The 13,501-nt window shown below is 40.4% G+C and overlaps 1 protein-coding gene and 1 long non-coding RNA gene across 12 annotated transcripts in view; one reads left to right on the forward strand and one right to left on the reverse strand.

The window, feature by feature from the left end:
- LOC139991173 (uncharacterized) overlaps positions 1 to 13,501 on the forward strand; it is a 143,964-nt gene that overhangs the window by 14,902 nt on the left and 115,561 nt on the right. The gene's annotated exons all lie outside the window — the stretch shown is intronic.
- Positions 1 to 13,501, reverse strand: part of Mxd (MAX dimerization protein) — a 233,250-nt gene that overhangs the window by 10,985 nt on the left and 208,764 nt on the right. For 10 of the 11 annotated variants that reach the window (XM_072011077.1, XM_072011079.1, XM_072011078.1 and 7 more), the window contains one exon: positions 2,340 to 2,476. In XM_072011077.1, coding sequence (XP_071867178.1) covers positions 2,340 to 2,476 — 137 coding nt within the window. Of the gene's footprint in view, positions 1 to 2,339; positions 2,477 to 13,501 lie in introns of those variants that run through there. The other variant, XM_072011082.1, reaches the window with a different exon arrangement.

Genomic DNA, 13,501 nt, shown 5'->3' on the forward strand with positions numbered 1-13,501 from the left:
ATATTTTTAAATCAAGTTTTCTGTGAACTGCTCTGAGCGTATGATTCAGAGTGGAGAAATTTCGTGAAAAAATGCTGTAAGCTAGCAAAGAAATTTTCTAAATGCAAAGGGCTGAATATAAATGTTAAAGTTATATTTGAAAGAATACAGTATGAAGTAACTTCAATTCGTGGAATGAAACACTCTCCAAAGAACGAAATGAAAATTGCAGATTAAAACAGCTGTCAGCATTACCCCTTTCTGTTTCGCTATTTTTAATCGTTGTTTTCAGTACTGGTCCATTTAACGGAAATATTATTCTCTTCCCTGAATCTTAAAGTGTTTCAGAACAACACCGGCAGGAAAATTAAATTCGCAACATCGCTTAAAGCCACGAGTTTCCGCCAGTAATAAACTCGATTTCTTTTTCAAACATTTCCTTTTCCTGGCATTGTATCCCGAAAAAAAAAAAAAAAAAAAAGAAACGAAATATTCGTTCCGTGGGAAATAATTCAAGGAGCAGCATGATATTTTTTATTACACCGTGATGTATCTTTACTTTATTTTATCTTTACACTGCTCGACACGACGCGTGTTGCCTCGGATATTACACATTTTTTCTCCCACTTTTTTTAACTCTTTTTCTACCCGCTGGTTTATCGTAAGATATGGGCACGATAATTACGAATACGCTATGGGAAAATGGCGTTAGGCAAGCATGCAAACTATGTACTTTTTTCTTTTTGGAGCAGTTAATTTTCCGCCTGCGTTTGATTATCTCCCTTTCATTTTATCGTATGTATACTACAATTTTTTCTCTCCTGTATTTTATGTAGGAAACATTCTTTCTCTTTTCTTATTTGAACCGTTGTACGATTGCTATTCAATAATGAATAATTATTAGCACGAATATACAGCGTGTTCCATTTCATTTAATATTAGTTTGTTTTCTTTCTTCTACGACTGCTAAAAGGACACAGTAGCTTTGGCAAAATTAATATAGATCTTTATTGAGATTAAAGTTTGTTTCAGAGCTGGTTGTTACAGCGTTAACCGGATAAATTATGCAATAAATAATCTTATCTTTAGGTCTGTTAATTTCGTTTACGTACTTATACAGAATATATTTATGAAACATAGACAAAGCACTCGTCATCTCTTAAATCAGAAACTTGTTAAGAGCAATTACACTCCTTACAGATGGTCCAAAATATCCGATTGATCTTTCAAATATTGCACAGACCACGCTGCATATTATTTCGTAGAATGATTAATCAAGATATTGAATTTGAAATCAAAAAAATTGCCGGAGGAAAATACAAAACGGAACATCTTCATCGACAATTCCATTAATCGAATCTTACGTAAAAACTTGGTGCGGAGTAATTCGTACGGAAGCGTTTCGAGGTCGTGAAAGGCGCATTGTTCAAGTATATACCGGGCTCACGGTTATTATCCGAAGGTTTGCAGCAACAGAAAGAAAAAATGAAGCTTAAAAATGGAGTTCTTGTGCACCGACCATTCGCGTTTACGATATCCACGTTGTATACGCGTTTGCAAAATGGCTCCTATTCAGAAGGTGTTGTTAAGGATGCTCTTTCAACTCGAGCTTTTAACGCTATTAAATTTAGAACGTGACTTTGATATCGTTGGCCCGCGAGAGGAAAAGAGAGCAACAAAGAGAAGGCGAGAAAGAGAGAGAGAGAGAGAGAGAGAGAGAGAGAGAGAGAGAGAGAGAGGAGACGGAAAAAAGAACGGTTTGGCTACCGGTTCGTTGTTGCCAGCCGCATTCTGAATATAATTGGCGCTAAAAAACACGAGGTGAAAGGGCATTTACACCCTCGACAGCGTGTTCTGAATGCGGACCAATACTTGTGAACACTTCCTGCGATATTTCGAAAATCTGATTCGCGGTGATTTGGGTCAGCAACGTAGGTAACGAGTCGAACATTAAAAATTATAGTCGTTTTTTAGCGCAGGCGAAAGATTAACGTACTTGGTAATCTAGTATCTTTTTTCTTACTTTGTTCTTCTCTGTATAAAATTTTCTTATTGAATGCTTCTTTCCATTTTTCGGTACTGTTGTTGGATCTTTGTATTTAAATAGACAAATTATTAATCGAAGAAAGGTAATTTGGTGCGTGTAAAAGAAGCTAAGGGAGAGTAAAAATTAGTTGCACGTTGAAATAAAATTAATCCTTCTACATAGAACAACTATTTCATTTTTTCAATCGATATTAGAATTAGATATTCGAAGGCAGGATATAAATCGTAAAGGATCATTGGCTGAAAAACTTCCGTATTTTACGATACTTAAGGTGTTAATTAAATAATTTTTAATTTATAAAAGATATATCTACCTAAAGATTGTCCATCATTTCGGAAAGTGTCAGCCTGGAGGTGGACATTGCAACGCCACTATCACTGCTGCTCTGCACACTGCTGTGATCATCGGTGTCCGATTGATTGCTCGTATAGCCGATCACGTCTACTTCATCTGCAATAATAAAGCGAAGGAAACACATAAATAACATTCCACGAAAGATTCTTCGTTTCTTAAATGCCAAACAGTAGGATTATCTTCGAGTTGGATGTTGTTTGAAGCGAAGTTTGAAGCGTACAAGATTTATTCTATACTTCCAACTTTTAACTTCGAATTTTCGTACAAGAAATCATTCTTGAAACATAGCTCTTATCTTATTGTTCTATACTTATAGCCAATGAATTCCTATGAATATACAACGGCCACGAAAAATGCATTTATAATAACATATACATGTTAATCAATTAGCTTCAAGTATATGAAACTTCGTATCATCTAGCAGCATTCGCGTGTCATTACAAAAATCCAGTGCTATGAAGATGAAGTATACAGAATCTAATAAAAAAAATGCTTCATTGGAAGATTAAAAGTATGTGCGTGTATCTTTCTTCTAGCAACTGTATCTCTTTTCCTAAGAGATTTATTAAGTACTATTAATAGATAAAATATTAACAGACAAAATCTGATTAAATGTCTGAAAATCAATCTCCAATTCGGAATAAACGAGGCTCTATTGTACCAGCAATTGCTGATGCAAATTTTTAGGTTACAAACGGAGTAAACTAACGAATACGGAAAGAGCGTCGTGGATCGAAGAGCTCGCGTCATACGCGGTGATACAGAGGCAGACCGTCGAGCTCGTTAGATAATTTAAAAAACGCAGGTGCGCAGGACGCTTCGTAGTAAATTGTAGACGCGATCGGACAGCTGTGGCTCGTAAATATAAAGCGCGTGGCAACAATCCCCGGCGATCCGGGGGTGTCCGCGTGGATTCTGTCGCAATCGATAGAAACGCGGCGCGGTGTACACGCGCGGCAACCCGTTTTCGAAAAACGTTGCCGGTACACGTGCTGTGCCCGTCACAGGCTCTTCCTGCACGTGTACGCTGTCCAATAATCCCGTTCCCGAAATATCAGCCAATTTTCGTATTTTACCATTTCGCGAAAGCGCGCTCTCATCGAATATGCACGCGCGTCCACCCTTCCCTGAATCCACGCCACCCTTGCGAATTTCCGTTGATTCTGTGTAATCCTCACACCCTCGCGCTTGGCACACGTTCGCCACCACACCGGTCGATTTAATCGCGCAAAAGTACAATAACGAGGATTGCTCGACAATGTTCTTCGATTCGAAGGTTCGAGTCGAACCAGGCGCATTTAGCGCGCTTGTCCAATTAAAGTGGTATCACGGGTAGATTCTAGAATGTTAAGAGATGTCTGAGACGGAAGAAGAAGATTTCGAGGGTGTATCGTGGCTATATAGGAACTACAATGTAGAGTTTCAGATTAGATCTTCCAAATTTGTTGTTTGAAAACAATATCGACGTTTCGTTCCGATACTTTGGCGATTTTAATGTATTGATCGTTTGAGATGGTATAAAGCGAGAAACTGTTATTCCTCCTTGTCTACCTTCTCAGTATTCTACATTAAAAAATTATTTTCAAGCAGGAAAGAGAAATACGATCATCTAATGTAGAGATTAAGCGTAGAGTTTGTTCTAATGTCACCTCAGGCCATTTCACTGCCACGTAAGGTCAACGAGGTCGTATCTTTGACACTAAAGTTCGTTCGAAGGCCAAGGATGATTACTAAGTTTGTATTATAAGTATACCCAAAGTTACATTAAGATGAAGGCGATCGTCCAGGTCGTGTCATTGACATTTAACCTTATTCAAAGATGAAAGAAGATTACCAAGCTCGTAAATATGATACTCAAAATTCATTCTAACGTTAAGGATAGTTTTCGAGATCGCACCATTGGCACATCAAATTATTGTAAGTTCAGAGATCGCGTCATTGACACTGAAGGTCGCTCGAGGGCCGGAGAAAGGTCGTAAAAATCACCATAAATCATTTCGCTTGCAGAAATTGTTCACGGCTATATATCTATAACGAGGCAGAAATTGACATGACAAAATCATCGATTACAAATTAGCTCGATAGTCGTCGTTTTTCTCGCCCGGAAAAGCTCCCAAAAGCGACGGTTCGCGAAACTTCCCGGCCAAAGATGATAAATCTATTCCTGGGCCACCTTGCGGCGTTATCCGAAAATACCTTGGGCAATAACCATAAAGCATCTCGCACGGAACTTATTCTCCCTATTGAAGGGAATAAGGGACTGCCGGATAACGGGCGTCCATCGGTATGAGGGCGTCCTTTGTGCCGAAAAAATCCGGCCACCCTTTATTGCGCGTCTCCTTGACCTGTAGCAACAACTTTCGTCGGTCGTTGTACCTCGGTGCATGGAATTTTATGAATCGTAACCCGCGACCAGCGAGTGGGAGTCGCATCAAAGTCTCGTTAAACTAGTTTGACGCGGATCGACCGACCTTCGACCTTTCTCTCGAGCCGGTTCCAGCCGAGTATCAAAGCCGTTCGCCGAATTCTACCACGGCCAGCGTGCAGTCAGCGAAACTTGTTCATCGTTCGTATATCGTACGTGAGATTGGAGGAGCGCGCCGTGCACAAATATCGCCGTCGAGAGTACTAGAAGTCGGTGCTCCTCGACAATGTACGACGCGATTATTCTTTCAAGATTGTATTTTTCTTTAGACGAGGAATTTTTTGTTTTTATTAATTATCGGTGATGGAAATGCAAAACTTTTCTCATGTTTTTGTGAAGCAGATATAACGCGTTATAATTCAACCTCCTGGACGATATATGACATGATCAACACCTTTAGGATTGAATTTTTTTTGATTATGGGAAATCATTTTTCTTTTTATTAGTTATTAATTTTAGAAATTATATTCTATGTGTTTCTGTAGAGGATATAACGCGATAAAATGGAAGATTTCTTGCGGACTATATATATATATGAAATGATCAACTCCTTCAGCATTGAAATTTCTTGGGTTAGTAGAAATTATTTCTCGTTTTACTATTTATCGTTATAAATTATAGAAACATATCTTCTTTGGGATTCTTTGTAGAGAAGACATAGTACGTTAAAATTCGAGGCCAGATTGACAGAAAATACATGGATGCATTTATGGTTCGGTTAGTTAGTTCATTCTAGCAATGATGGTAAAGCATCTAAACATAGTATACGTTCTAATCGTAATTGTGAGATTTTCATTTTCAACGATATTTTAATTCGTTCAAACGTGTTTCCTTAACGCTAACTCTTATGTGTGGATGAATTAAAGTAGCGCAAGGCCTTTGTTAGCCTGTTGTTGTTAACCTTTCTATTGTGTTTATAAAAACCTTGCGTTAATTATGTATCTTACCGAAGGATCTGGAAAAATGTTCATTAGAATACACTACGATACGTGTAAAAATAAATCCACCTAAGAAATCTGATTTCAGTTAAATTTCAAATAAAAAATTGGTTGGGTCATGCAAACCTAAATACATATGATAAGAAGCTTAAAACATAATTATATATATATATATAGATGCAAGACATTTATAGAGCCGGATAAGTTCACAGAACAGTTTTTATAGAATAGTTAATACAAATTTATTTAAAGAGAAGTTCACGTTAAGCGGATTCAATAGTCTGGAATTCAGTTAATCGGCCAATAAGCGAAGGTCTACTGTTCACTGATTCTCCACTCCACAGTACCCACAATTTCTCATTCGAATAATTGAAGTTCACGTTCAGATAAGTGGATTCAATAGGGACAAGTTCAGTTAATCAAGCGCCAACCCTTCGTTCCAAATAAATTGACTTTAATTCCCGTTCTAAAAAAGTTGATTTTTTCACAAAAATTTACATGCGGTCAATTGCAATGCTCCTGTATATTGTAAGAGAGAAGATTCGCGTAAACGACGAATATTAGTGAACAGAACGTTTATATCGAAGCATGAATAAAGAGAGACAATGGATGAGATACAGAATATTTAGATTAGGAAGCACGGTATACTACGTAAAAGTTTGACTGCGCGTCACGAGGATTGTGCATGAGAGATCTATAAGAATTTGATCGAATTGAGAACCGAAACAATTCTATTTAAATCGTTCAGAGATCATCGAGAGTCATTCTATTATTTTATTATATATTGGCAAGTAAAAATCAGTCTGCAGCCCTGCATTCCTATAATATCACCGGAAACAACATCTTCAACAAATATTCACGCTTCTTAACGGCGTGAACTCTATTGCCACGAAGAAAAACGTAACCCCCTTGCAGTCCTAGCCAACAACCTAATTACCAGTGCTCATTTTCCGCAGCAGTGGAACGCTTTACAGCTCGAGCCGCGTAAACCGGTACTCTTTACGACGTCACATCGGAATATTTCATAAGACGTGTACTCTCTCCTCGCGCGAATTACCTGTACAGCATAATTAACGGCATCTCCAGCGCGCGAGCCTCACAATATGAAGATTAAGTTCGCGCATAATTACGTATTAATATTATAGAAACACACACCGTGTGTGTCGCGTCACGAAGGCTCCGGCGAACTCGAAGACGCAGTTGGGGAACATGATGGAAGTCGAGAGGGTCTCGGTAATTGCGCCCACGGCGATTCCCGATCTCGTTGCGAGCGCGCGCGCTCGCATGAAAATAGTCGATATTGAACTTGGCGATCAGTGTCACGATGAAAACGGCCCTTAAGGCGATATACGTCACCGTTCAACGTCGTCGAGCGTTCTTTCTCGACGTCCGTAAAATATAACCGCCACCGACACCCACGCGTCGTCGCCGTGTCTACAACGTATGTACACTGTACGTATCGCGTATGTACGAGTGTCTGGTATAGCGTGCACGGGAATGGAAGGAGAAAGATGGAAGAGAGTCGAGCCGGAGAGAAAATAAAAGGCGATTGAAAGGGGCAAGAATGGCGGAGTACAGGCGTACCGAAGAGAAAGATCCGGTGCAAGCGTGAACACGGATGCATATGTGTATATACCGTGACTCGCGAGTTTTTCAACGCGTAGATTTTCTTTTTCGATATGTTGCGCCTGCTATATGAAATAGTTTGGAATTTTATTAGAATATAACCGTACCGACGTTCTGCACGAGTCCAAACAAGTATCTTACAGTTGCCAACAGGGATGTGCAATCGGGAAACAGACAGAAAGAAGAATCTACACGGTGAGAGTAAAAAAGCATAGAGGTACGAACGTACATAGGAGAGGAATTAAAACAGAGGAAAAATGTAGAGGAGCAGGTGGAAAAGAATTAAAAGAGGAAGACGGGTAGATCGGAACCGGATAGAACGGAAAAATTAGAGAGGAGGTATCGAACGAGGTACCGGGGTACCGGGAGAAACGCATTGTGCTCGCATACAAGGGAGGAACGCGATAGAACGTGACAGGGAAAGGCTGGCAAAAAGAAAAGAGCGACGGAAAAATACAAGGGAGAAGAAACAACAGGGTGAAACGGGACTGAAAAGGAAGAAGAGAGAGAAAGGGAGAGAGAGATGGACAGAGAGTGGAGCAGAAAAACGTTCACAGTGTCTGCGCCTATGCGCGACCTCGCGTATACGTATACATACGTATACATCCATTGTCGCATCCGGCCACATCGTCCCGGCCATGGCTCGTATAAATTATCAGAAAGATTTTATCACCCAGTGCAGGCTTTACGGGCACGCCAGTCGGTGCTGTGAGCGAAATAAGAGTATATTTTCGCTGACTGCTTCGCCTCCTTAGCGTAACGTATAGGCGCGAGCACAATGCCTGCTGCTACCAATAAGAAGTGTTTTGTCGACGAAACAAGCTGCTGGCGTGCCCCCACGTTCTTATACATGTGGCTTTCCACTCGCGTTCTCTCTCTCTCTCTCTCTCTCTCTCTCTCGTCGTCTTTCTCTTGGTTTCGTCCGGGTCGTTAGGTCCCGCGGGAGAGAGGCATCCTCGCACCGACCACCAATCATCTTACTCGCGAAGTAGTTTGTCAGTTTCCTAAGGGCAACCGGGAAAATTTGTCGTTGCTGTGGGATGTACAAGGACCACGACCAACGAACGACTTGGTCAGACATATTGCTGCGCGAAGCGGAAATGAAAAGGTTACACCAACTTATTAACGCTGCCAGAATCGTTAAAATAAGCAATATCTATCTTTCATAAAAATTGTATAGATTCACTAAGGTGCATTTTTCGGAAGTCGAATTTCGTTGTGGAAAATATGCAACATACGAAAATTCTTTTGACCCAAGTTTCGAACCTTCAGTAGCGTTCATCCCGCATACGGTCGATCGTTTCATGCTTCAGTAGTATTAATCTTTCATTCGCGTACAATCAATCATTAACGATTTTAACGTAGAAACGAAATAAGCATAGAAGGTACGTCGTTCGAATAATTACGAGCGAATCTCAAATACGGTAAAGTACAAGTTGAAAGAATAAAAAAAAAAAATAAAAAAAATTTTTTCCGCTTTGAATATATTCATCCCTCGAAGAGATTAAAACTTAAGACTCTAGTCGCTATGATTCACCTTACTCAATGTGTACCGGGGCTAAACAAAAAAGTAACAAATTTCTCTAGATACCGGCGATTTACCACAAGTCGAGCCATTTCACGCGACTGTACCGAGACGTGGAACACCGGTTTTTAGACTCGACCGCGTTTCTACTTATAAATTGCTGATTTACACGACCGCGATAATGCCATTACTGCTGTGGCTTTCCTCGCCGAGCTTTTTGCCAGCGGTCGCTGCAATCCGCAGCTTGGCTAAAAGGCGCTTCGTTCGCGGAAACCTCCCTCCCTTTTTGCGTCATCGCCGCGACGCGACGACCTAAACGATACGTTCTCGAAAACAGTAAGAAACACCAGTCTCACGAACAAATTAATAAATGTCTTTCGCTGATACATTCTTGGAAAATGAATCGGGCGAATATTTTAATTGAATCGTTGATTTAATCGAGCAGATCTCGAATATCTTTGCGATTAGAGGGAAGAGAAAAGGGAAAACTTCTGAGAATGCAAAAAATTATCGTCATATATTTCGACACTCTAACAACTTCTATGCTATTCACTATACTCAACACTCACATATCTTCCGTGTAGCATTGCCCAACAACCATTCCCTAAACATTCTCTGGCTTTCCAAATCGTCATCAGTGTTTCAAATCAATGGCGGATTCTCTGTATTTTTAACGTAGCGTTGACTCGCAGTGCGAAAGACGCTGCGACGACAAAAATAATTGTAAACAACCAGAGGCACTCCCTAACGGTGTGACGCAATGGTGAACGTTTGTTTGGCCACGTCGTAGTTGCGACTAAATGGAAGCTGGCAACACCGAGAGCGTGGATGATAATGGGAAAAAAGCGAGAGTGTTCTTCTCTCTTCCCGAGTCATCTTCCTCGCTCTCCGGGGAAGAAAGTGTGTCGGCGACCGAAAATAATCCCTGCCGGTGGTTCGTTAAAAATATTTTCAAGCGGTGAACTCGACACGACGTACGGTGCGGCATTCGAATGAGGATTCGGGACGAAAATCAAAATTCGTTGGTCATGCTCGCACGTTCGCAGGCCACGTTCTCACGTTCCACAGTGCGGCATTTGAACGAGGATTCAGGACAAAAATAACAAAAATGCATATAATGTGCAGTTTTTCTGAAACTCGATGTCAAGGGATTCGAGTCGAGTAAAAGTCCGTTTGACGAATCTTTGTTAGTATTTTCTCTACTCCCTGGCTCAGTTGAAGCATCTTGAACGTTTATTTATTTGTCTAACCACACACGGTGACGTTTAAGTGAATAACGCCGATACCGGGAACAATCTTTCTATTTCTTCGTAAGTGTCATGCAGAGATCATTTCCCCTCTCTTCTGTTTCGTTAGATATCGCGCTCACGTTGAATAAAGAACAGAGTTTTCGTGTATCTTTTAAGATTCTTTTGGAATAAATGTAATTAGCAATCGAATCCTTGATCGAGTCGCGATTACGAATGAAATTTACTAAAAGAATAAAAAACATGCAGCAATTTTCAGCAGCAAAAAATTACGTGGCAATGCAATACCATACCTTTTTACTACTAATTTTCAAATTAGGGATTAAAATTATACATTTCTTTTCCTAAATTCTCCATACTTAAAGCGTAACAAATGCTATTTAACCGGAATTACCAAACGATGGCGTATAATGAACGAGTGAATTAATGTTCGAGTGATTAAATTTTGACGCGCGAAAGACTTTTGCCAATCTTCTCGAAAGATGAAAATCGAGCAACGATTATTTCGATCTTTGTCCACTGCTGCACTGTGCGACGTCAGTGCGCGCGTTCTCCAAAGGAAAACACCGTTATGTAAACGCTGGTGTCGGTGCAATGAGAAACATTTTTCTTACGGTCGCGCGTCAATGACCGTAGTAGCTAGTGCTGGAATACGCCTTGGCGGATAGAGAACGTTCGTTCTCTTCTTTTCTCCTGATAAACGAACCGCGCTTTTAACCTTCGGACAACCTCGGCGAGACAAACCGCGTGCACCACTTTCGCTGATGGATGGAACGCAAGTGAAAGATTGATTCTCGTTTAATGACTGTCATGGACCTTCTTGCTCGTGGTCCTATCATGCGGTATATCAACGCTGTTTGCGTTTGCATAGTTTACTCGCGTGCGTGGCTCATTTTCTTAGCCTGGTTTTCAGTGTAATTTGATTATTAGTCAGCGGATTTCCACGTATTTCTAGGAAATTTGACAGTGAAAAATTGTACAGAATGCGCACGATATGAAAAAATATAGAAAATATCCAAATTAGTCCTTTCTGTGATATTTGTTAGGTAAAACGATCTTTATCGAGATTCTACTTTTGTAATCTCAAATATAGAAATTTGCATAAAAGGCTACGGTCTACTGATTATTCCATTTTGGTTATCGATTATTCAACGTCCAATATCGGTATTTGGTTTGGTTATTCAATTATTTGTTACATCATACGCGAGCGCAAGAAGAGTGCAGACCTTTTGGCTCATCTTCTAAGCCGGAACTTCGAACGCTAGTAAAATTCGTCGTTTCATTGAAGTTACGAAATAACGGAGTTTTCGATTCTCCAATTTCTGTGCTATTTCACTGTTTCGACAGACACGCGAGAACAATTACATATTTTGTACGAGTATGTATACGCATTTCTGTTTGCAGACGTTTCATTCGCTAGAACTACGGTCCATCAGAACATCGTTCTTGACCATAGCATAATTCATAGGATTTATCGAAACGACGTGAGTCGAAATTTTTCCGCCAACGTCTCTCGACCATTTCGCCATATAACGGTAGCGATCGCGATTGAAAACGCAGAAAATGAGTAATAGAAGTTACGAAAGAGGTTGATGGCGGGGAATTTCTCAATCCGCGATATATAGATTTCAAGGAAATTTTTACACCAGGTTGCCCCCGCGTAACTTTTCAGACTCGGTTCAGAACGCTACGTCGTATCTGATTTTCCCCGAGGCGCGTTTAAATCAACGCAAACGATCGGAAAAAGCACTTCCCACGGTTTATAGAAGAGATAACACACATAGCCTGGCAGTCCAAACACGTATTAACTCTTCCCATTTTGACTAATTTATAGCTTGGGAGATCGCCAGCTACGGTTATATACGGATACGTTTATATCTGACATTTATTTCGCGGATATTTCTCCCTTCTCCCCACGGTTCGCCAGAAGGTATCGAGAGAAATGTCATCCGTACAAACGAACGAACAAACGAAAGAACGAAACGTACCCCGTGCACGATAGACATCACGATAATGTGTTGCAAATCTCTGCAGTTGGTCCATCTTTCCACGGTATTTTGCATGATAGAAGAAGCACGAGTTTTCGAGCTATTCTACTCGTGTTGCAGTAACTGTTGCGTGGGAGTTGCGAATGGAAATGAAACGAAAAAAGAAAGAGAGGAAGAGGAAAAAAAGAAGAAAGTTTCTTCGTTATACGGTCTCTGTTGTTGCATAACCCGTGTGATGCAACGAATAATTTTTCTTGAATAAGAATAGCGTTCTTTAGCTTCGTGCACACCGTTTGTTTTGGGTCGACAGCACGAAAATAAGAAAATTGCAGTCGCTGTTGCGACGCGGAATCTAAATTGTGTTATTCTAACGTGCAGACATTGCAGTTAATTTACCGTACTCGTAGCTGTAAATGCGTCTCTGTACAACTACGCAGGAATGCGAGAAATATTTCGTACAATTGTTGCGACGAGTCGTCGATTTTCTACTTTGATACATTTCTTTTCCAAGACATCGGATATTCATGAAAAGTAAACGTGGAATGTATTTTGTCGGCCGTTGTATCAATTTTGCATCAAGAGAGAAACAAAATTGGAGGAATGAAAAGAAGACGAGGATTAAAACAGCTGAACTTGGTCTGGTTTTAATCAGAATAGAAAATGTCAAAAGAATAATTATTTTGTCTTATCTTCATCCTCGTTCGAAACGAAACTATATTTTCGAATTCCAAGTAACTTACGACCAGTTCAAATCGTTAATTCTATAAAATCTCCGACGTTACAACAATTACATATCCACCAGCGAGAAAAGAACATAAGCTTGGAGCAAAAATTGTGAAAATAATATCAAGGAAACGCCCAGGAAATGTTTCAGCAAAATTTTTCCTTCTTTCTTAGCGAACAATGAGCGATAAAAGAGAAAAAGGGGGACGATTTCTTTTCGAGACAACAAACAGAAAGAAATGGCGAAGGACGAGAAAAATAGAAGTTCCATGGACTTAACAGAACCGTCAGGACCGAGAGACGCGAGGTACGGCATTGAAAGGCGTCGTTAAAGTGAAATTAATCGTGATCCGTGGCCAGGGTCGACTCCGTTTCGTCGTAATTAATCGGCCGTTTCGCCAACTTTAATTGTTGAGCAGCGAAATACACGGTGATTCTCTCGATCTCGAGCGAGACGATCGCTTCACCGAGCTTTAGCGATCCTCGATCCTTTTTTCATCGTTGTCGGATAGTAAATAACATGGAATGGCGAATGACAGTCTCGTGAATTGGTATCTTGATCGGACTGCACCAGTTTCGAGAAACGTGATATACTTGAGATTGCAGTCGTGGTGTTCCGATGAAAAAGATTGTGAACTTTTTGACCATA

Source organism: Bombus fervidus, chromosome 9 (assembly GCF_041682495.2).
Source record: "Bombus fervidus isolate BK054 chromosome 9, iyBomFerv1, whole genome shotgun sequence".
Taxonomy (NCBI): domain Eukaryota; kingdom Metazoa; phylum Arthropoda; class Insecta; order Hymenoptera; family Apidae; genus Bombus; species Bombus fervidus.